The sequence below is a fragment of the Cydia pomonella genome, chromosome 20, assembly GCF_033807575.1.
Source record: "Cydia pomonella isolate Wapato2018A chromosome 20, ilCydPomo1, whole genome shotgun sequence".
Lineage (NCBI taxonomy): Eukaryota > Metazoa > Arthropoda > Insecta > Lepidoptera > Tortricidae > Cydia > Cydia pomonella.
Genome location: NC_084722.1, coordinates 7,232,665 through 7,255,467, shown reverse-complemented (window position 1 = coordinate 7,255,467; position 22,803 = coordinate 7,232,665). Strand labels below are relative to the sequence as shown.

Here is a 22,803-nt window from a genome sequence, read left to right as displayed (position 1 = left end):
CTGAACATAGGCCTCCCCCTTTAATACACATAATATAGGCATTTTTTGCAGTTAGTTAGTGACAAGTTTACATATAGCTTAGGCAACATGTGTTTGAATTTAGGTCTAGTTACGCTGGAACCCAATGCGTTGTTATCCGTGAATAGGTATATATTTGTGAACGAAAATAGAAAATTCATAAATATAGACTGGGAAAAGTAAGAATGTTGTGTTTTATAAAATGTGGACGGCAAGAATCTCTTATGAATACAGGGTATTAATTTAGTCGCCTGCTATAACCCCTGGCTATCGGACCTTGACATTATGTATGGGAGGGTAATTTTTTTTCCGCGATTTCGGGGTTGGTCCTATAGTAAAAGTTGTTCAGTATGACCCCCCCGGTATATTCACCCCCTAAAATAATCGCAGGTGACTAAATAAACATCTTGTATACATTAAAATTCACTTCATATATATTCACAATTATTTATATTATTCAATGTTTTACGGTAGCCACCGCTTCCGCTCCTAAATTGCACCACAACATACGGTATTGGGGAGTCAATAAAAGCGAATACTCTGATCAACTTCGATTATACCTAATTGGTTAATGGCTGGCGTTAGAAATAAAAGTTTACGTGGCAACATGCAGTTATTAAAAGAAAATACGTCAAGTGAAGTAACCGGCGATACATACCATCTTGGAAATTTAGTTTTGGATTATTTCAATACACCAGAAGATCATGTTTGGCAGGTTATGACCCTAAGATAATTATTTTTGCTTATGTTATTTTTTTTTTTTACTTATACAAAATATTTAGAGGAAAGTATAGCACGTATTCGTCTATAGAAAAAGAGAAAATGTTTCACCACTTCTAAATATTTTCCATTCTTCATGATTTTGTAGTATGTTATTGACACAATGAAAAACTAGATTTATAGGTCTTCCTTTTTTTTTCAATATTTGCAAAACATATTTATTTATTTTTTGTCAAATTAGCGAAACCTATAAACCTAGAATGTATTATGCTGAACCGATCGACATCAACATCAGTCATTTGTTAAGATTCAGTAAGTGGGAACCGTTTTCTCCCGAAATGGAATTTTATAGAAAAACTACCGTTATTTAGTTAGGATCGCAAAGCTATTCTTCCCTCTTAATATTAACTATGTTTTTTTACAAAAAATCTGTTTCGCCTTGGGAACAAGTGCTTTTTACTTCTTAAGAGGGCATTGAAAAAAAAAACATCTATCGAGCACACGTTAAAGTGATTTTCATTACTATTAGTAAGATTTACTGTAATGCTCTTTACGAACAAAATTTACTGCTTTGTTTTATAGATAGTCACATGGACTTGTTTAAAACATAAAACGTTACTGAAATTTAAATTGTTTTTAATGGTTTTTATTCTGCCGCAAAATTGCAGTTTTTATTTTTTACATGTTTTAATGAAGGGTGAATGCAATGAAAAGTCATACGAAAACTAGAGTATATTTTCGAGGGCAAACTCCAAGAAAAACCTTAAAAGGTTACAGAAAAGAACACGAAAACATGTCTTATTTTCAATTGTATATCTTTACCACCCTACATTCCATAGCAGTATAATTTTGGTACAAAATATGTAAGTAGCTTTAGTATAATACAGCCGAGGGATTTGACCAGCGAAATTGTAACCAGAAGTATATTTTCAGAGTATTTAAGGTAAAACCTCAAAACTAGGTAATTTTCATTTCTCATACTCTGAAAGTGGGTCGTTGTTGTTCTAAATCTGTGCAGAAAATGATACGTTTCTGCTCTAGAGATGTTAAAAGTAGTCAGAAAGTACAATGGTACTTTCTGAGTACTTTTAATATATTGTTTTTAACAGGATTTTTAATTAACTCCCTAATCCATAAATAATGATATATTTACCTAAATTCTTAATTTAAAGTAGGCAAGATATACTACTGAAGTTTATACTTAGCCGTGACTCTTAATGCACATGTTTTTTATTTTCTGAACTTTCTTTAAGTCGGGTAAAAGGCACCATTTCATCCCTTGGTTAACAATCTACTATTCCAGGTTTTACGTGTCTTCTTAAATAAAATAAATATTGGTTTTAGATTGACGCTGGAACTGGCGAAGTTGAGATGAAATCATCGGTGAAGGCCCGTTCTATTCAGCTGGCCAGATGTCTGAGGAACGCGGGTCTGAAACCTGGCGACGTGGTTGCGGTGTCGGCGGTCAACCACCTTAACGCACACATACCCTTTTACGCTGGATACTTTAATGGACTGCCAATGTCGGGAATTGACCCTGTCTATGAATGTGGTACATATGTTTTTATTCTATCATCTGATTAATTTATTTTCTTATTTGTAAGTCCTTAGATACCTGTTATAGGATCTTACCATTTAAATCGGTTCATATATTTCATTACGTTAAGACGAAAATGGGCGACCGCCCCGAAACCGCCGTTCCATACAAACGTAGTCCCCATTTTCCTCTCTGGATATTAACATAATTCAAAATATTTTTACAAAATTTGATGTGTTTTAATCATAGCTTCGATTTGTTTTTTAATATTATATTATCATCTTAAATTTGTATGAAAACTGTTTTTCGTTCTTAGCTTTTATAATGATTAAAAAAAAATATTGAATGGTAGGGCATAACTATGACTGAAATATATAAAATTCTGTAAAAATATTTTCCATAATGTCAATATCCAAAGTGGAAAATTAAGATATATGGAGAGTCGGTCGTCCACTTTCCTCTTAAGAATATTTTTTTTATCAACGATGATTATAATACCAATAACTGCATTTATATAATATATATATATATTTATTTAATAACGAGAATGACGATACATCATTCAAGTGCGATTAATTATTTATTTTTAAATTGCACAGGTTTATAATTTTTATATTTCTTTAACAGAGGAAGTAAAGGTAGTCTTAAACATAATAAAGCCAAAAATGGCTTTTTGTGAAACGTCCAGCTTGGCCGACTACGAGAGGGCAGCTAAAGACCTCGGGTTAGACATGAGGATAGTGACGTTTGGCGACAGTGATAGATCTTACGCAGATTTTGTGAAGGCGTACGATGACCGTGCCCCGGATAATGAATTCAGGTAAGACTTTATATTATAGTCTTAATTTTAGGGAGGTTGAATATGGCGACTTTTTGCAGCGATCCCTTAACGGTAAGATTGCCTTTTAAATTGATGTTTTTTTGAAGTGAAAACTTCTTTAGCGGCGATGTGCACTTTGTGTGATGGGGAAAAAAACAGGTCACGTGACCGACAGATTCGTCAGATTGAACATTCGTAAGACGGACATGTGACCTGACCGAAAAAGTCCATGATGGTTCTAGTAATGATGATGGTGTAAGAGTCGTTGAAATTATGGATGAAAGTTGATTTTTCTGAGAGATAAACTTTTTAATGTTTAATAATTGTAATAGTTCTGAAGTGTTAAATTTTTAATGATATTTATAAATTGTCATGTTTGTGTACGATAGCGCAATAAATGAATATTGTATTTTACCACATAAATGATAGTACTTTTATACGATAATTAAAGCAATTCGTGCAAAATTATTCCCTAACCATTGCAAAATATCAAAAATGCACAACGTTAATATTCAAGTTTTCACTTCTGCCGGCACTCCCGAAGTGCAACCCGTTTTTTTTTGCATTTAAATCTTTAACCACTTTTTTTTCTAAAATCACGTGTGTGATGCGATCTCATCAAACAATTTTGCATTTAAAACTTTAACTGCTTTTTTTTATTATATAACTAGTTGCGACCAATCGTGCGTGATGCGATCTCATCAACCAATCGCGTCGTGGCTCGAATTCGTGTGCGTGACACCGCTGTACTGGCCCCATTCTTATTACCCATAAGGCCCATCCTTACATATCAATGATCCTTAGATATCAATGGCCTCGCACAGCTATGTAAACTGTGGAATGAACGGGCTCCTGCGGTATTTCCGAACCGATACGACCTTCAAGAAAAGAGCGTATTCCCATCTTAAAGGCCGGCAACGCACTTACGCACCCTCTGATATTGCGGGTGTCTATTAGCGACGGTAATCGCTTAGCATCAGATGGTTCGTCTGCTCGTTTGCCTCACATATAATTTTAAAAATAAACTACGTAATTTTTATAAAGGAACGTGTATGACCGCTTGTCCATACAAATGTCCGTATTTTCCTTTTCATTGGACTATATTCGATTTTTTTTAAATATTATATGAGAGCTTGGTAGAGTTTTAAAAATATATTTGTAATTTGTTTTACGCTGGTAGTTCTCATAATAATAAAAGTATCAAACAAGTCAAACGAAGGGGCATAACTATGGTATTAACAATATTAGTACCTAACTAACTAAATCAAATGGTTTATAAATATTTTCTATAATGTCAATTATCCAGAGACAAACGAAACGAATGGGCCGTTCGCTTAAAAAACTACTTGTCAATCGACAGTGTGGAAATGCTGCCGTATACAGTGTTAGCCGAAACGTTAAAGCAATTATCCATTATTGGTAATAACTATTATAAAATGAACCGTAAACTATAACCGTCCGTTACAGTTTACGGTTGAATTTATAATGGTTAATTAATGTTGGTGGTTGATTAACGTTGGGAAATTGACACTGATCGTAAACATCCAATCCTCAATTCCTCACTCGCAAATCGCCAGTGTGCCCGCCCCCTAAACTGACTCTCGGCCCGATTCCAATTTTAAGATACGTCAAACATTTCTTCAAACAAAAACGTCACTTTTGACGCTGACGTATCAATCCATATCGTATCTTTAGCAAAAGTTTTACGTATCTTAAAGCTCGAATCGGGCCGTCTATCTATTTATTTATTTCGACTTCTATTGGGCTAAATACGAATGGAAATATATATTTTAGTGCTAAATTATAAAATCAAAATACATGTGTTTTATTGAGTGTATAAAATAAATATCTATTGCATTGCGTAAACAAATATAATGCAACCTGTTTTTTCTTGTTGATAAGGTACAATCGTAATAAATCGATAAAGCGCCAGTATGACCCAATCAATAATGCGATAATCCTAATAAATCAAAGTTAAATTTATTGGATTATTTTGTAATTTATTGATTAGGCCTACAGACAAATATGGAGTCGTATACAGACAGACCTACTAAAAATAGTGATTTAATGTGCACCTTTGCATAGGAATTTTGAGGTAGCGATCTTAAAAGGATACCAAATTTAAAATATTTACATTTCACGGAACTCACTTGCATTTTTTCGTTGCTATTGGCGACAAATGTTTCGAACCCATCGTGAAGCTTCAAGCCTGAAGAGGGACCCCCGATGGGTTCGAAATTCGAAACATTTCGCCAATAGCGTGATATGTAAATTTTTAAGATGTCTCACGAAAGATTAATGTCGATACCAAATTTGTTTATTGAGATGGTTTAAGCATTTGCTGAATTCTGATCCTCTGAACGGCTCCGGCTGACTACATCGCTTCTGCCATATGCCGATTAGTACACATCAAAGAGTAAAGTATGGTATAAATCCCTACAGGCTAATTCTAGTTTTAGTTAGATCTCTTTCCAAAGAAGTATCACTTTTGACACTGACAGATCAGTATCATATCAGGATCATATTGGAAACAGATCTAATAACCATGCATCGGAGTTTTTGTCGCACGGTAAGACTAATAGCGAGCTAATGGAGTCGATATTAGCAATAAAATTCAACTCATATTCATACTCATACTCATTCATTTATTTAATTACTGATTTTAATTTTACAAGGACATGAATGTTTGTAAACTATCCTTTAATTTTGTCTTTCGGGACATAAATATTACAAATAAGAATAATGACTATTTTTTTGTATTGATTAGTTTATATCAATATTATTTTTACGTCTTTTAATATACATATTGTTTTTTTTTTTTACGTAATTTCGTAATTTAATCAATACAAAAAATGACAAATATTCTTATTTGTAATATTTATATATTCAAAGACAAAATTAAAGGGTAGTATATAACTCGTCAAAGTTCTACTTCTTGATTATAAAATTAAAATCACTTATTAAATACATGACTGAGTATGAGTATGAGTTGAATCTTATTGCTAATGTCGACTCCATAGCTCGCTATTAGTCTTACCGTGCGGTAATAACACGGATGCCTGCTAATAACTAAAACTGTAATTGGCCTGTTAGTTTAAGGAATCTTAAGCGTTCTTGTCTAATTGTCTATTTTTGGGTTAGTTCAAGAGTCTTAAGAAGAGCTGTTGTTTCAGACTGGTGAACTTCGACACGGACAAGGTGTACGCGTGGCTCATCAGCACGAGTGGCACCACTGGCCTGCCTAAGGTCGCAGCCATCAAGCACTCTGAAGTTATGAAGGTTGTGAAAATAAGCTCAATTATAAAAGGAAAGTAAGTACTTCGGTCCATTTTTAAAAGATACATTTCTTTCCCGCCACGTAGAAAACTCAAATTTAACACCAGTTGGTTGAATACAATTTTGTTTTGACATCACCTACTTATTCGGAAAAGGGCGTTTTCCTCCCTGGCTAGGAGGGGTCAAAGTGGCACTTTTGTTAAATAATATTTTGAAACATACTTATAGTGTATCACATGGTAGCAAAATAATTTTCACCTCGGGCTATTCTGGATTCTATTTTAGAATCCATCGCTTCGTTCAGGATTCAATGCACGCCTTCGACATAAATTTGTAATTTTTGTTCCCTTGCGACACAATCTACTACATAGTTTGGTTGTGGTGAGGACTTAGAGTTCACTGGCTGTGTATGTAAGATTGGCTCTGGCTGAAACAAACGCTCGCGTCATGGGTCTTATATCTCCTCTACACGATGGGCCATCATACTGGCCCACTAAGATGAGCCAACGTATAGAGAGGGTAGCGGTGTCGGATGGCGTATGGCGCGGCGGGATGACGATGGGGTAGCCACGGGGTCGGTTTTCGTCTGCACATCAAAGGCCAGCGGTGGTGCGTACGCATCTACACGTAGCCCATTCCATAGTGCGTGCTCTCAACCATCACATGGCCATCTCGCTGGTCCAGCGCTGGACCATCTTGTAGAGGTGCCATAACAATCGCATGGCGATCTCGCTGGTCCAGCGCTGGGCCATCGTGTACAGGAGCCATTACATATTACGAATATCTTCCCGCTGGGATCCGAAACGAACGGCGTAATTTAGCGTTCAAACGTCGACTGAGCAACTTTTTACTGGATAAACCATTATACTCTCATACTCTGTTAGTGAAGATTCTAAAATATGAGGTATATTTTCAGAGAAAGGGTTCCTTTGTTGAACCAGTCAAGCATGCACTGGATAACATCTTACTTATCAACGATAAGTAACATCTCTAGCAACCAATACAACGTGCAAACATCGTCACCTCAAACCGTCGAACATATGATTGATGTTATTAACAAATATAAGGTAACGTACGCAATGCCTTCTGTTTTTAAAGAGCTGTAATGAGAGCTACTTATCGAATAAGACCTACAATACAATACAAATATTCTTTATTGCTCACCAATATGAAAAGAACATAATGGCATACAAATTAACCACACAACTTAGACTATGGTAGACAACGGGCGGTCTTAAACGCTAAAGACCTACGCAGTTTTTAAAGAACCATTTTTTTCGTGGAGCCATTGAAGTGTACTTTGGTATACAAACCCGATAGGGTTTCACGGCACTTTTCTGTTTAGTTCAATGTAAGATATTTAATATAATAAATAAATAAAAAATTAACCTCCAACGCTTCAACGCTCCAACAATCAAATTGTGTCGAAATATTTTCAATAATGTTAATAAAAGAGAGGGAAATGGGACTACGTTTGAATGAAGAAGCGGTCGTCCTTTTTCCTTTTCGCTCATAATCATTACTGTTATATTCAATTAAACTTAAAATTTTCTTTTAGATGGAGAATTTCATTTCACGAAGTCGGCAATCATGTTACTATTATGTGCGTGCGCGCTTGCGCTGCCTATTTAAATTTTAAATGCGTTTAACTAGGTTTTCTAGTAGTGGTTCTTACGCAACTATTTTGACAAAATCGGTTCATTCGTTAGCGTTAGGATTGTTAAATTTATGTTTTGTCATTTTATAATCTAAATTTAATTTAATTCCATGTTTTTAGCCAACAATGGTTAATTCAAGCCCACTGCTATTTGTCAACATTGTGAGACACGAGAAATACTGCGACCTTACGTGCTTCAAGAAAATCGTCATCACCGGGTTCACTATGAACCCTGAAATTTTTAAGCAACTGAAGGTGAGTACAAACAAGTTCTTGGCAAAATCGGTTAGCCAACGCATGCAGCTTTAGGGTCTCCCCAAACCAGTCGACGCGGAGTCGGCTTTCGCCGAGTGTTTTACACCACACTATTCGCATTTAGCCGATCGACCGTCTCCGCGGTTGGACACTTGCGTTTAGCAGTCTCATCCTCCTTGCGGCCGTAGAGACGCCCGATCGCCTGCGACTTGCTATCGCAACAGTTGTAAAGCGACGGTCGGCTCTCCCGTGCTCCGTCCTGCCGTCGAGACGTCAGACAGCACACGTACAGCCGTTGAGTTCGACGAACAGATGTAGGACAGCGGGTGATCGGCAATCGTAAATCTCATTTTTGGAGACTGGTTGTTAGTAACACCTGAGTTTGAAATTGAACAGACCTGTAAGATTATTTTCCTTGGTAATTGTTACATATTATATAATAACCTGTGATGATGAATAGGGATCCATAGATATTTTACGTTGACGGGCATGGAAAAAAAGGCTTACCAGCATTTTTATCGTAGCCTACTTGTTGGAAGAGCTAGAACAGCAGCAAAAGCGGAGGCGACCGTGGGTTGATTCTTTGTGGCAATATAGATCACTATACTTAGGGTCAGACACGGCATATAAACACTTATATTTACCGACTAATATTATTAAATGTTCCTCCGTCATTATTACTTCCGTGTTGTCAGATCTATTGCAGATTTTAATGTGGGTAATAATTCAAATGAACAAATACAAACGCATCAGTAGCTACTTCGGACGTCATCGGCTCTGTTCGGCCGTCGTCAGCTATGTTCGGCCGTCGAAGACGCTGAACGGCTTCCGCCACCTCTGATCGGTCTTTATCGTAGGTACTCGGCCGTGATCGGAGCCGTTCCACTCTTTCCGGCACCGTACGGCGGTATAAGGAGATTTATGAATGCGAACGTGTGCGGTAGGCTGCAAACAGCGTCGTACGAATGCGAACAGCTTTACGGCAAAACGCCGTTTTCCCGTCGAAAGACGTCGTTTCGCGTGGGCCGAGCCGATTTACGACTTATTCGCTCTTATTGCGTTCACATAAAGCTTTTTCCGTACGCGATTTGCCGAAACGGCGTCGACTAGTTTGGGGAGACCCTTAGATGAAGTTTTTCGATATGGAGCGAAACATTTCGTTTTAATTATTTTATTTAATGTCTGTGTTTTACGGCAATTTGTTATTAAAAGAGTAAATAAATAAGAATTAGTCAAGTGCGTGTCGGACCATGCCTTAGGGCCAACACACATAACCACGATACGACGTCGTGCAACGTTACGGCTTTGTATCGCGGGGCTAACACACATATTCACGATACGACGTCGTATCGTCGATGGATGTGTGTTTAGTGATTACTACCAAAAGTATACACTGAATCAAATAACTCTCTTAGCAACCTAATATGGCTATGGCACACGGACAGACGGCCACGATGTAATCGTTACATTTCCGAACCCTAAAAACGGTGCAAGTTATAAGTAAATCCTTAATGTAAAGGTAACATAATGAATACCTAAATTGTATCTCTATCTATCGTAGATGTATAAATTATACACATTCTTACACTGCTGATTGATGAATTGATTGATTCGGCATGGTCTTTAATTTCGACATTCTTATGTAGGCTCTTATCATTAGCTTATCACGTACTCGTTGTAATTAATAACAAACAATATAGTAAGATAGAAGATTATAAACTTTATCAGTTTATCGGAAATCAAAGCCTCGTAAATAATGTAGAAAAGGACGTCACATGATTGAACTATCAGATCTACTCTGCGTTAAAAAAATTGACCAACTTTAAAAAAATATGATACAAACTTTTACTTTAGCATGGGTTATTGTAAAAAGTACTATTCTGACAAGCTTCAAATGGGGCTGCATTTTCTCTTGATAACGTTCCTTTATGAGCCGAATTCAAAATAAACATCGGAGAGTGTCGCAGTGTCCGTAGGATTATTTAACAGACGAGCGACAAGTAATGAGATTTATTTTCTTGCTCGGGAACGTGACTAAAGAAATATTTATAAAACTCGTAATTGGACAATCTTTCCTGCATGTTCTAACTTCTATGTCAATATACCAGAATTTTTATTTTAAGGAAAGGGTGGGACCTGAAGGCCTCGTATGGAACCTCATGGGACAGACCGAATGTGTCGGTTGTATTCTGATGCCAGCGCCTAACGGCCCTCAGGGTAATTGTGGCTTTGAGCTGCCATCGTTAGTACCAGTACAAGTAAGCTTTTTTACTTATCCCCATTTACACGGCGCGAGAACTTGCATGCAGTATTCGATGCAATGCGAAAATCGCATGCAAGTTCTTCCGTCTAAATGGGACCTTACACTTATAGATTGTTCCAACCAACCCCAACGTAACTTTGATAAATATTTAGTTATTATACAATTTCTTAATAGATTCACATATTTCTCCAAGCCCCATTATTTCGTAACTCCTTAAACATTTTTGTCAGAACATTGTTCGTACATATACAATTATTTTAGCGAGGTTAAGATACATCATTTATATCTTATTAAGTTATCAAATCATGATAAATGCCAGTTGTATATTACTTTGTTACAGCGATTAGTATTCATCGGTAGGTATTTAAACTATGTCTAGCTTCACATTCTTCAGTTATCTATTTGGTGTTATGGCTGACAATCTTTGATACAATAATTGTACTTGCAGTTGGTGGATCCGACAACTGGCGAAGTTATCACTGAGCCAAATAGGACAGGAGAACTGTGGACTAAGGGTCCAAGGTTTACGGTAAGTACTTTCTTAACCGGGAAAATATGTTCGTTCAACTATAATAGCAAGTTGATTATCACGCAATTTATGACCACGATTTAACCGAGTTTGTCCTAACCAAGTTACTATCAGCTATATTTGGAATAATGTTGCAACCAAAATAAGTATTTTGGTTGGTAATCAATTTATTAACGGCAGACTTAAAATATACTTTCCAATAATAATTTTAATAATAATTTTATGGGAGGTATTCTTATGAAAAGTATACCCAGACTTAAACAGTTATCCAAACTGTATGCACAGGAATACTACAACAACCCAGAAGCTACAGCGGCCGTGTTCTCTCCCGACGGCTGGTACAAGACCGGGGATCTGCTGTACAGGGACGAAAATGGATTCTTCTTCTACGTGGAGCGCATGAGCAGCTCGTTCAGATATCGCAACTATTACGTAAGCATGACTGTTTATTTTATTCGCTTCTGGACTGATTAACGTTATTAATTCTTATACTCTATCTATGGTGTGCAATCACCCGTTAGGCGAGCATTAAATGTATCTAGTAACAAAGGTACAAATTGGTCGTCTTTCTGTTGCATTTGTCCTTTACTATCAACTTCATTTTATTTAGTATTAGGAATATCTACTTTGGTCAATTTTATATTTCAACATCACTTATTATACCTGCTTCTCTAAGGAGCTCAATAATGCGCCTTAATAATTGTTGCTAGATTAAGGTACTTAGTGAAAACTATATTAGTTTAGTTGATTTTTTAATCATTCCCCGTCTTTTGAGCTGACTTACATTACGAGTGAATAACACTTAGACATGTCTTCTCCAGGTCACACCTTTAGAGTTGGAACAGTTGATCCTGGAGCACCCAGGAGTGATGGATGTGTGCGTTGTGGGCATGCCGCACCCTGAGGACGGCAAGCAGGCGGTCGCGTGTGTCCAGACACGCCCTGGGTTCAGTCTTACAGAGCAGGATGTTAAAGATATCGTTGCTGGTAAGTACCACTTTAACAATACGTCGAGTTCAGTAGCCTTCGATTTTCGGATAGCATACCCAGGCATGTGAGCTCGAAGAGGAAAGAGACCAGCATACGGTGAATAAAAACACTGAGTATTGCGCATTTTGTGTTTTAAAGGTCTATTTGGAGGGAACGTAATCTAAATGGGGAAAAATACTGGGACTGGATTAATATATTGATGGGAGATACGATATAACTGCATCAGAAGAGCCGAAGCTGTAAGTACTTCAAGCAGATCCCGGGATTCGTTTTGTATGCTGCGGACAAGACCATAAAGAAGTGGAGTGTGGCCTTAGTTTTCGATATTTTTCGAGGATTTTTGTGTTTTTGCAGTAGAAAATTATTGAGTCAAGAAACAAACGTGACCATCCTTTTGTTTTTAATGAAACTCCAGGTCTATTTGTACCATTTATCAGTTGTACAACATATTTAACATTGACTTTTTGTGTTCTAAATATAAATAAGCAAAGAAAAGTCCAATCAGTAAGGAAAATAGAGGTTTTTTTGTTTTTTCTTTGCCTGCTGCACTTAAGGAATTTATGATTTTATATGTTAGTAATATGAATGATTAAACTCCCGTGAGATTCAAACATATTCAAGTTAATTTAAACCGGTTACTATGCTGTAGTAGTAAATTGAATTAATCTTTAAATTAGTTTTTGAATAGAGTCAGGCCAAGCTAAGTTGGTCCTATATTGGTCTGAATATGGCTAGCTATACTTTTGTACTCGACTAAACACAAAGATTAATTATTAAATGACATTTTACAGGTAAATTATCCGTTCCCAAACACATACATGGCGGCGTCATTTTCGTGGAAGATTTCCCTAGAACAGTCGCTGGTAAAATCGCAAGAGGGAAAGTTTACGATTTCATCCTCGAAGTCCGCAAGGCAGTTTCAGAATACCCCTGCTCCGGGAACACGAAGAAGTTAATCAGCTCCTTCCAGCGGCTTTTCACCACGAACAACCTCAGAATAGTTTCAACGGGGAGACGCTGATTGTCTTGTAGATATATTCTTTAAATTATTTAGACCAAATAAGGCCAGAGATTGTCATCTATCATGTCATAAGATATCATTCTTGTGATAAGATAGAATTAAGCCGAGGGATGTTTGTTTTTTAGAAAAAATACTCTTCAGCGCTGCTTTAAGACAGCATTTAAACTACCTCGATTAACAGGAATGTATTACGATTTCGGTAACTTTTAAGGTTTTCCAGGAGTTATAATTCTAACCAAAATGATAATCGTTGATAGAAAACGTCAATCAAAAATTAAATACCCCGGCCACATACTCGACGTGTGGCATAGGAAGTAGCGAGGGAAGTAGGCTGAGACGTAGTGTGACCACGTCATGCTGCTCGTAATGCTCCTGGTCAAGCTGCTCCCTATTTTTGTCGGTTTTTTGGCCATCAAAGGACCGGCAATGATTATAAAGTATAAAGCGTCGGGATTAATCACATGAGTAGAACAGTGGTGTGGGCAGAGAGGGCAACATCGCGGCAGCGTGAGGAGCAAAGCGAGGAGCATAGTGTGGCCGCAGTATGTGACAGTCCATATCAAAAGGGACCTTATGGCGGCGGTACTAATGTTTCATGTGACTTATTGTAGCATCGGTCAAGCTGATAATGTTTTGTTTTCGTTTGGCGGTTTTTGATGTATGATTGGTTAGGCCTTCTGGTTTTATCAACTCTTGGTTGGTTATGATATAAATTAATACGACCCAAAAGTTGATAACATTGATATTATTAGTTGATAAAAAAGATACAAATGACTAAGAAACTAAGAAAACAGACATTCAATCAGTGACCATTTCTTCTTCCTCGCTTCTCCCGGCATTATTGCCACGGCTCATGGGAGCCTCGGGTTCGCTTGGTAACTAATCCTAAGAATTGGCGTAGGCACTAGTTTTTACGAAAGCGATTTCCATCTGACCTTCCAACCCAGAGGGTAAACTAGGCTTTATTGACTGACAAATCATTGACCATATGTCAGTCAATTTGTTGTGTAAGTTTTTTATGTAAATACTCGTACTTAGCAAATAAAAAATAATTAAATAAATACTTATATTACAGTACCTGTGTACCTATTTGTAGTGTTTGTTTATTCTTCATGCAAAACTTTGCATAACTAAGAGGGGCTTCAGCAATAAATACGAGGGGTATAAGTGAACCATTGGAAACGAGGGTGTGTTGAATTAAAGACCCAGATTCGCAATATTCTTACCCCCGGGGTTACACACAATGTCTTACATCACACTTGCGAAAAAACGAAATTCTAAGCGAATTATTTCTTGAATTCGGTGACATTTCATACATTCGTTCGCCATATTGTAATTTTTTGACAGGTTAATCATCGAAGGCACATACCCATCCGGCATTCAGCCACGGTTGAAAATTGTGTAAAAATATATTAAACGGTTATTAAATTACATAAAACAAAAACAGTAACTTATAAACTTCAGTATTTTTAAATTAAAAATGTTTTATACCTACTTGGTTTGTCTGAGTTTGTGACATAATTAAAAATCTTTTTTTACAATCCATAACACCCGAGCCTTTGTACACCTGCATATGAAAAGTTTTTATACCAATAAGTAGGTCATTATTGGAACTGCTGCCACTGTAATCATTTGATATAAGGATAAAAATGATGTACATATAGGTTTAGTCTAATATCTTTGTTTATTTAAGCTATTACTTAGTACCTAGATTTATTGTAAGGATTTTCTCAAAGTAATTTTTAGCCCTTAAATAAGCTTAACATGTGATATATTAAATGAATGTCACTTGATAGAATAAATATAATTATGTAAACTTGTATTTTTTTTTATCAAAAAATAAGTTATTTCTATTACCTAACAGCTTAATCTAAAAGCTTATTAGTGGTTGTTGCAGCCGATGAAACTTCCCTTGGCAAGATTGGCCCTTAGGACACAAGGATTGATTTAAAAAGTGAAGCCACCAAGATGTTTGATGTAAATTCACAAATTGCACAACCTAAAAATTTTACAAATAAACACACAGGAAGTAATGTACATAATAGACCGCGGGCCTGGAGCATATATCGTCAGTCATCGCCTCCAGGCTTGCTACGGATACTTTGTCAGATGATAGTTTAGATGGTATTATGAATTTAAAAAATGGTCAGCCTGTTGTACCGCGGTGGAAAGTCCGTCAACATGAACATCGTAAAACATTGACTAGTCTGGCCTAGTGGGTAGTGTAGTGACCCTGCCTGTGAAGCCGATGGTCCTGGGTTCGAATCCTGGTAAGGACATTTATTTGTGATGTTTTTTTTACGTGTTTCGGTGGCTGTCATTTTCAGCCCACATTGGTCATGGAAATCTGTTCCTGGCTCGCGATCTATAAGTATAGGTCTATAATATAGTACCTACTGCAGACTTCATACAAAATACGCAATGCGACGATTGAAAAAAAAACATGTTTGAACATTCCTCACGACATACCAAAAACACCAAGGAGTTCAATTCTCCGAGTGCCCCTTACATGGCAGATTTATGGGAGAGCTGCGTTCGCATTACGAAATACCTACCTAGCGTGCTATCGGTGACAAAGCTTTGAGGTTTCAGGAGCTAACTAATACGTTTGTATGAATGCGGTGATTTCACACAGGTCCTTCATTTTCTTCTTAAAAGAAAAAGTTTCTAACCATTCTCCTTTATTTCTGAAACTACTGGGTAATAGGCCTTAATTTTGTAAAATTAAATCTGAGGAACTCTTGGAGCGCGAGTCCGTATCGCACTTGGCCGATTTTTCAGTCCGAGTATACTCATTTAATCGGCGATGGAATGATAATTCAACCATTGGGTTTCTAAGATAGCCAATTTTATCTGCACATTATGTATATTATCGGACCCACCACAAACCTCATTAATCTCATAACCAATTTTACTGATAACATTATTGATTACCACTCATTATTCGGAGTGTTTCTTTGATTTGAATCTACATCTGTAGTTATTATGATAAGTCATTATGATTATGAAGGTAAAAATGAATAATATAATTTTCCTCCTATTTTTTTTATTAACCTTCAAATTACCTCCAGCTCATCTGAATGAACAGGAATGAACTCATGTACTTAACTATGTACGGACGTGACAGCGTATAACGACAGTGTCCATATCTTTTGAATCACGTGGTGTTAAAAAGTGATACACTGTATTTTGTCATTTAGCTAGCGTACAGAGGCATAAGATGGTCGGCTTTTTATCATTTGTCACCATGCCTGTCGCGTTCTAACAAGTATGTGAGTGCGAATGTGACAGGCATAGTGACAGGTGATGAAAATGGAACCATGCTGCTATCGCTGATCGTCAATGTATTTACCCATTGATGTATAGTACTAGAGTCGGCAACTGTAATAAAATGTTTCCGCACGTCAATGAAGTGCCGGCACTTCATTGTGTTTAGTACAGGGGGCTACACTTAGAAATGTTGTTAATATTAGTAAAGATGACGGCGATTTCTATTAATGGGATCCGAAAAGATGACTTGCATGCAAATTACATCACCAGATGTCACTATAAAAGGCATGAGCGGATGGTAGACCCAAAAAACGATGGATGGATTGTGTGAAAGAGGATATGAAAAAGGAGTGAGTGCTGAGGTGGCGAAAGATAGAGGAGAATGGAAGAGAAGAACATGTTGTGCCGACCCCACATAACGTGGGATAAGGGCAGAAGGAAGAAGAAGAAGAATACAACATTAAGAAGGTTGCATGTACCTCGTATGTCAACACCTATCTTTATTCATAATGTTGTTACCTAGCAACTGTTATTCTGTCAAAAATTGTAAACAGATATTATTGATATGAACTTAACTCTATTCATTTAAAGTGCAGAGCAGAACAGAGTAAAATCGGAGCAAGCATTAAACACGAGTCGAATTCAAGAAGGGAAATTAGAATCCCAATAGTTCGAATGCTACAAAACCTAGAGGTTTACAATTTTAACCGTGTTCAAGGCTATGCCGGAGTTGGGATATTCTCGAAGGTAAGTAGAAAATACCATCCTTAGCGCTCATGCAGCGATGAAACCAAGCGATGATTATTTTAATTTTGTTTACGACAAACATGTCCGATGACACTCTGCCAAGATTTGTGCAATTTGATTCCCTAAGGAAGACGAGATAGAGTGCATCTATGGAGGTACGTATGTAGACAAAACGTACGTCCTATGCCTGAAATTCATTAGCATACATCGGGGTTTTTGATGCGGGAATGTTTTCGTGTATTTATAACTTTGTTTATTGTAAAATAATTACCACACTATGAATTAAAATTAGACAGCTCCAAATGCCCTTAGAAATATTTAAATAGCATCGGTTTTTATAGTTTATACCTGTTTTTTGCTGGAGTAAAACTTTCCCGCACCAAAAACCCCGATGTATGTTCATTAGTACAAGAAAGACCCGAATCACGACATTTTTTTAAATACTACGTCGGTGGCAAACAAGCATACGGCCCGCCTGATGGTAAGCAGTATCCGTAGCCTATGAACGCCTGCAACTCCAGAGGAGTTACATGCGCGTTGCCGACCCTAACCCCCTCCCGCCCCTCGTTGAGCCCATCACTAATCATTAATCATGTGTTTATTTTAAACAATATCTGGAGCGAATTGTTTACGAACCTAGAGAGCGAGACGAAATTACCAGCAATTCTCTTAATGTGCACTTTACCCGTCCGTACTTTACCTCCAGAATATCTTGAATTCAAGTCCAGTTAGATGTTAAGGTCAAAGAATAAACGCTCAGGGTCAGGTCAGGTTTACTTTATATTATACATTTCATACGATTCGACTAATGGTAGAATGGTATGAATATCTAATATAAAGTAAATCCTATACGGCTCAACTTGTGGTTGACTCATGGCTCACAGCTCCCAAGTCAGAAAACGATTTTCGGATAGTTTCATGAATCTAAAGGTGAGATCAGGTTAGATGATAAAGGAATAAATAACATTTGATTCGGTTAAGTTTTTATTTCAAAAAGCGTTTAATATTATAAATATAGACACTGTTAGTGTCTAGTAGGTAAACAATAGTAAAGTATAAACTTTTATCATAAGAAAATGTTTTGACGTCGTCGAGCCATTTGTTAGCAAAACATAATCCATCTAGACCATCACTATTTTGTTCATTATGATTGCGTACAACGATAAACACTAAGCATTAGATAATTATATTTGTGCTTCTAACACATGATTTTCATTTCTTGTGATGTATTGGAGATTATAAACGAACATAATCTTTATAAGATAAAAATCGGCCTCACAAAACAGTTTTACATGTAATTTCAATTGTTTACAAACATAGTGCACCTCCAATTACGATTGGCCTGAAGACGTTCTATTTTTGAGCAGTTCTATATCTCCATATATCACTACATTGCAAATGCTTGGTTCTTTTATTTAATAAAAATCGCTGAGTGTACTGATAAGAGTAAAGTCGAGAAATTCCCTCAATTTCCTCATGGAATACATCATCAGATCTTAACCTCGACATAAATGTTGCTTAAAAACCTTACTTGCTGAACAAACTTAACGAAGAACTGAAGACAATATTGCCAAACACCTTTTAGTTACACATAGTCATCATACAAAAACAATATATCAAATATTAAAAACATGACGTACATGTCAGGTGTTCCGTTCTGGTCTTCAACAGCAATATACTTCAACATATGTCACTGTTTTTAACGTAAATTTAATTTTGTGATTCTATATATTTGTAAATATTATTCGTTGCAGTTTTACTTATCTTACATCCTTTATTTGGGCATAAATGGTGTTTCTTATAACTTTACTGCTATCTATACAAAATTATATTTATTATTTAATAAATAATTACTAGCATTTAAAAAAAAAAACGTTCTTATCTAATTTACTCTCCTTCTGCTCGGCCTTTGGCCTCGCTCGAAAGCGAGACTTGATTTCTTCGGGGGCCCCGAACCTTACCAACTGCAGCAACACAATTGTAGCTTTGCAGCAACTCGGCTGGGTGTGCAATACGTGGCGAACAAATCTAGAGCAGTACAGCATGAGGGAGAGATTCTGGGCTGGTTGGTGCAACGGAGCAAAATTCGGGCCCAACCCAATTGTAAATCGTAACAAAAGTGAAAAATTGTGAAAGTCGAGACCGGAGAAGGCTGAAGGACAAGCTATATGTAGGGTAGGACAACATAAAAGCTGAGCTCTACATACGTGGTATAGTCTATAATAGTAGTTAATGTCTGGCTCGCAAAAAATACACATGTAGGTACCTACATACATTTCATAATATTTATCATCGTCATCAGCTTGTTTATTATTTCTTTCCATATCCACCACCGCTTCCATATCCAAATCCACTCCCGTAACCACCACCGCCACCGCCGCCGCCGCCGCCGCCGCCCCCGCCCCCGCCCCCACTCCCGTAACCACTGCCGCTTCCATAGCCACCTCCGCTGCCATGCCCCCGGCTACCCCCTTGTCCACTGCGTCCACCACATCCACCCCCGTTACTTTTGATGATCACTATTTTCATTCCACCACCGCCACCAGGTTTAATACCGCGTGTTTCTCTAATTCTTGGATCTGAAAAACAAAACTGTAGTTAAATAAAACGCTGTAGGCAATCTGTCCCTTTAGAATGACAGGTTTATTTTAATCACTATACCTTATAAAACAAAGTCCGCCGCGTGTGTCTGTCTGTCTGTTTGTTCGCGATAAACTGAAAAATTACCGAACGGATTTTCATGCATATTTTGATGACTGTGTTTTATCACAGAGATCCCATGGCCACTTCCTGTCTCCATCATCAGATCAGCTTGATGGTACCATAATATTGCACTGTCATCCGACTTACATGTGTATGCAAAATTTCAGCCCATTCGGAAATCGGGAAGTGGGTCAAATTTAGCTTCCTAGATTTGACCCACACAAACATACATACATACTAACAGGGCAAGTTAAATAAAAGTTTGTAAAAATTATTCATCTAGGGTCAAAATGTTGAGAACGTTTGTATGGAAAAATTACCAATACCTAATTCAAAATTTAGAACTGTTATAAAGTGAGGTTCAATGAAAATTGCAAATAATGTAAATAAATCAATTTATCTAATTTTTCGTAATCTCGTACTTTTTGTGGACAATTATGATTATATCAAAAGTGTATACTTAGCCCTTTTATTTATATCAATGACTAGTTAAAATGAAAACAACCATCGTATCCTTTTAAGTTATATGTCAAATGCTAATAAAATCTCTCATATTTGTTTACATTATTTTTAATTTATTTGTAACCTCATTTTAAGTGTGAATGGGTTCATAATTTGGCTGGACTTTGTCACCCACCAAATTTAAAAATCTTACTTTACAAACCTGAGTTTAGGGCAGCACTCTCGCAAAGACATGTCGTCAACGCAAACACCACAAGTAACACCACCAGCAGCTTCATGATTGATAATAACTTTAGAAGTAAGACCGTACGACTTTATATGTTACGAGTACCATCAGGTTATTTCCCAAGCTCTTGATTCTTATTTAATTGATGACTATGCTTTGGATTAGTGTTAGGGTATCGTGGCTGTGCTGTGGTCAATTTTTAGCCCTATGCTATAAAGTATCGTCCAAACCAAAAAATACTGTTTAATGTAGGTACAGTCAGCAAAACTATTAGCTTAACACTCCCGTTTAGAAATATGTACTAAAATATGTATGCAGGAGTGCTTAGCTATTAATTTTGCTAACTGTACAAGCTTGTAATGCAAAATAATCGATTAGAGTCGACCATGATTCGACCCATTATGTAGATTTTTTCACACGTGTTATTTTATACCATTACGCTCACTTTAAGACTTGACAACCTTTTGTCAATTTTTATTTTACACGTTTAAAATTGAGCCCCGCGTAGAGCCGAAGGCCCGGAGCGTCCGAACTGTGCATGCTTCCTGAAAATTCCACAAGTACATATCTTCTAGCGGTTCATTCGATTCCAAGTACTCATTTCCTAAACATCGATATAAAAACATGAGAATTTCCGGTACATCTGGTTTTGATCCGACCCATTCGGGGTTTTCAAGACATTTCACTCGCGTTTCACGTACAAAAGAAAACATTAGAGACTGTATACATCTGTATACATCTCTAATAAAGTATCTAATATTTTAAATGATTTCATATTTGTAATTTATGGTAATTTTTATTTCTTTGGTCTATTTACTGAATAAGTGTTTGATGTTTATAAATACGTACGGATGTAAATTATACATATGCTGTTTTAATTCGCGGAATCCTCTTAATACAATAAAGGTTTTTTATTCAATGTTGTTGTTATTTGCGGGCAAAACCCAACGAGGCGAGGTCCAGCCGAGAGTTACAAGTGTTACTGTATTTACGTCATGTTTCAATAAATAGTAAAGTAATCATTAGTTTTGTCTCAGAAGATAATTATAAGAGAAGGTAGAATTATCTAAATAAAAATGAAAAACTAATTTATTCTGTAACAAGCATAATTAACAAAATACAGGTTGGCGCCTCTTTTTAAGCATAGAAATACCTGTGTTAAGGAACACCGCTATTCCTTAGTGATTGATAACCTAAAAGCTAAAAGAAAAACTATGATGACTATAAAGTAAACAATGAATGGGTAAGTAAACTATGTAATACGTTACTAAACTAAGATGTGAGTAGCAAATTAACTAATGCAATCTATAATACCTAACTAATAAAAAAGTAGGTATTAATTATACGAAATGTCTGAATGGAATAGGGTTGTTATGCAAAAAGTGGTCCATCCTTATTCCCGAGTTAAAGTTATAGTTATACAATAGCTGTAAAAATATACAAACTTTGACGGAAAACTAGTGTTATATAACATTTGCACCGCCTGGGCTATCAAAATCTCTGCCAACTTAGCTTGGTCTGACTCAGTTCCGTCTCCGTCAAACTCCGTCAAAGTTTGTATATTATATGTATATGTATAAGTTTGACTTTTAATATATATTAGATTTGTAGCTGGCCCCCAACGGCTTATCCTTTGTCCATTGTTAACTAAAACGACGCGTGCCACTACCTGCAAAAAAAGGGCCCGGTCACTTTAACCGGTTATTTAATTACAACTCCTACCGTACTCGTAATTGAAATAAGATTCAAAATGAACAAATGGAAAAATAATTTACAGTACATATGGTGCTATTTTACCGCACTAGTGCGAAAATTAGCATATTACGTTACCGTGTCGAACATTTAAAGGGCCATATATACTGTAAAATGTTGTACGATACATGTGCGAATAGGTAATTCGCAACTCGTGTCGATTTAAAACACTACCTTCGGTCGTGTTTTAATTTATCGCCACTCGTTTCGAATTTCCTATTTTTCGCACTTGTATCGTAATGTACTATTGCTACTTTTTATGTGGTCCCTATACGGTTACTGAGTGCCGGCGAGTCGAACGCTACCGAACCAGCCTAAAATGTGTCCTTGATATGCGTAACAAAGGCACATTATCGGAGAGCACACCTACACTGGTTTTATGAGCGTTAGACTAGCCCGCGCTCAGGTGCCAATTACATTATACGACTCTTTTTTTTCAGGCTTAGTTAACAATAACAGCGCCGTTTTAGTTAACAATAGACAAAGGATAAGCCATTGGGGGCCAGCTACAAATCTAACGACTATACCTACCTATTAAATAATATGTATATAAACAC

General features: G+C 36.7%; 2 protein-coding genes across 2 annotated transcripts; one reads left to right on the top strand and one right to left on the bottom strand.

The window, feature by feature from the left end:
• The first annotated feature begins 6,006 nt into the window (after window positions 1-6,006).
• On the top strand, window positions 6,007-14,787 carry LOC133528985 (uncharacterized). Its single transcript, XM_061866537.1, has 9 exons — window positions 6,007-6,406; window positions 7,288-7,438; window positions 8,149-8,283; window positions 10,407-10,541; window positions 10,995-11,075; window positions 11,361-11,507; window positions 11,897-12,062; window positions 12,857-13,617; window positions 13,653-14,787. The coding sequence occupies exons 1-8, from the start codon at window positions 6,369-6,371 to the stop codon at window positions 13,084-13,086; spliced, it is 1,083 nt and encodes a 360-aa protein (XP_061722521.1). The 5' UTR covers window positions 6,007-6,368; the 3' UTR covers window positions 13,087-13,617; window positions 13,653-14,787.
• Window positions 14,788-18,069: 3,282 nt separating this feature from the next.
• On the bottom strand, window positions 18,070-20,619 carry LOC133529140 (uncharacterized). The gene is made up of 2 exons (XM_061866779.1): window positions 20,471-20,619; window positions 18,070-19,682 (listed from the first exon to the last, which is right to left on the bottom strand). The coding sequence occupies exons 1-2, from the start codon at window positions 20,544-20,546 to the stop codon at window positions 19,414-19,416; spliced, it is 345 nt and encodes a 114-aa protein (XP_061722763.1). The 5' UTR covers window positions 20,547-20,619; the 3' UTR covers window positions 18,070-19,413.
• Window positions 20,620-22,803: the final 2,184 nt, after the last annotated feature.

What these genes read in the sequence shown, in the direction of transcription:
- LOC133528985 (XM_061866537.1), top strand. Translation starts at nt 6,369, where the DNA reads ATGAAGGTTGTGAAAATAAGCTCAATTATAAAAGGAAA. An exon ending in AGCTCAATTATAAAAGGAAA is followed by an intron (nt 6,407 to 7,287) that starts GTAAGTACTTCG and finishes GTATATTTTCAG; the next exon opens with AGAAAGGGTTCCTTTGTTGA. An exon ending in AAATTTTTAAGCAACTGAAG is followed by an intron (nt 8,284 to 10,406) that starts GTGAGTACAAAC and finishes TTTTATTTTAAG; the next exon opens with GAAAGGGTGGGACCTGAAGG.
- LOC133529140 (XM_061866779.1), bottom strand. Translation starts at nt 20,546, where the DNA reads ATGAAGCTGCTGGTGGTGTTACTTGTGGTGTTTGCGTTGACGACATGT. An exon ending in GAGTGCTGCCCTAAACTCAG is followed by an intron (nt 19,683 to 20,470) that starts GTTTGTAAAGTA and finishes TTTGTTTTTCAG; the next exon opens with ATCCAAGAATTAGAGAAACA.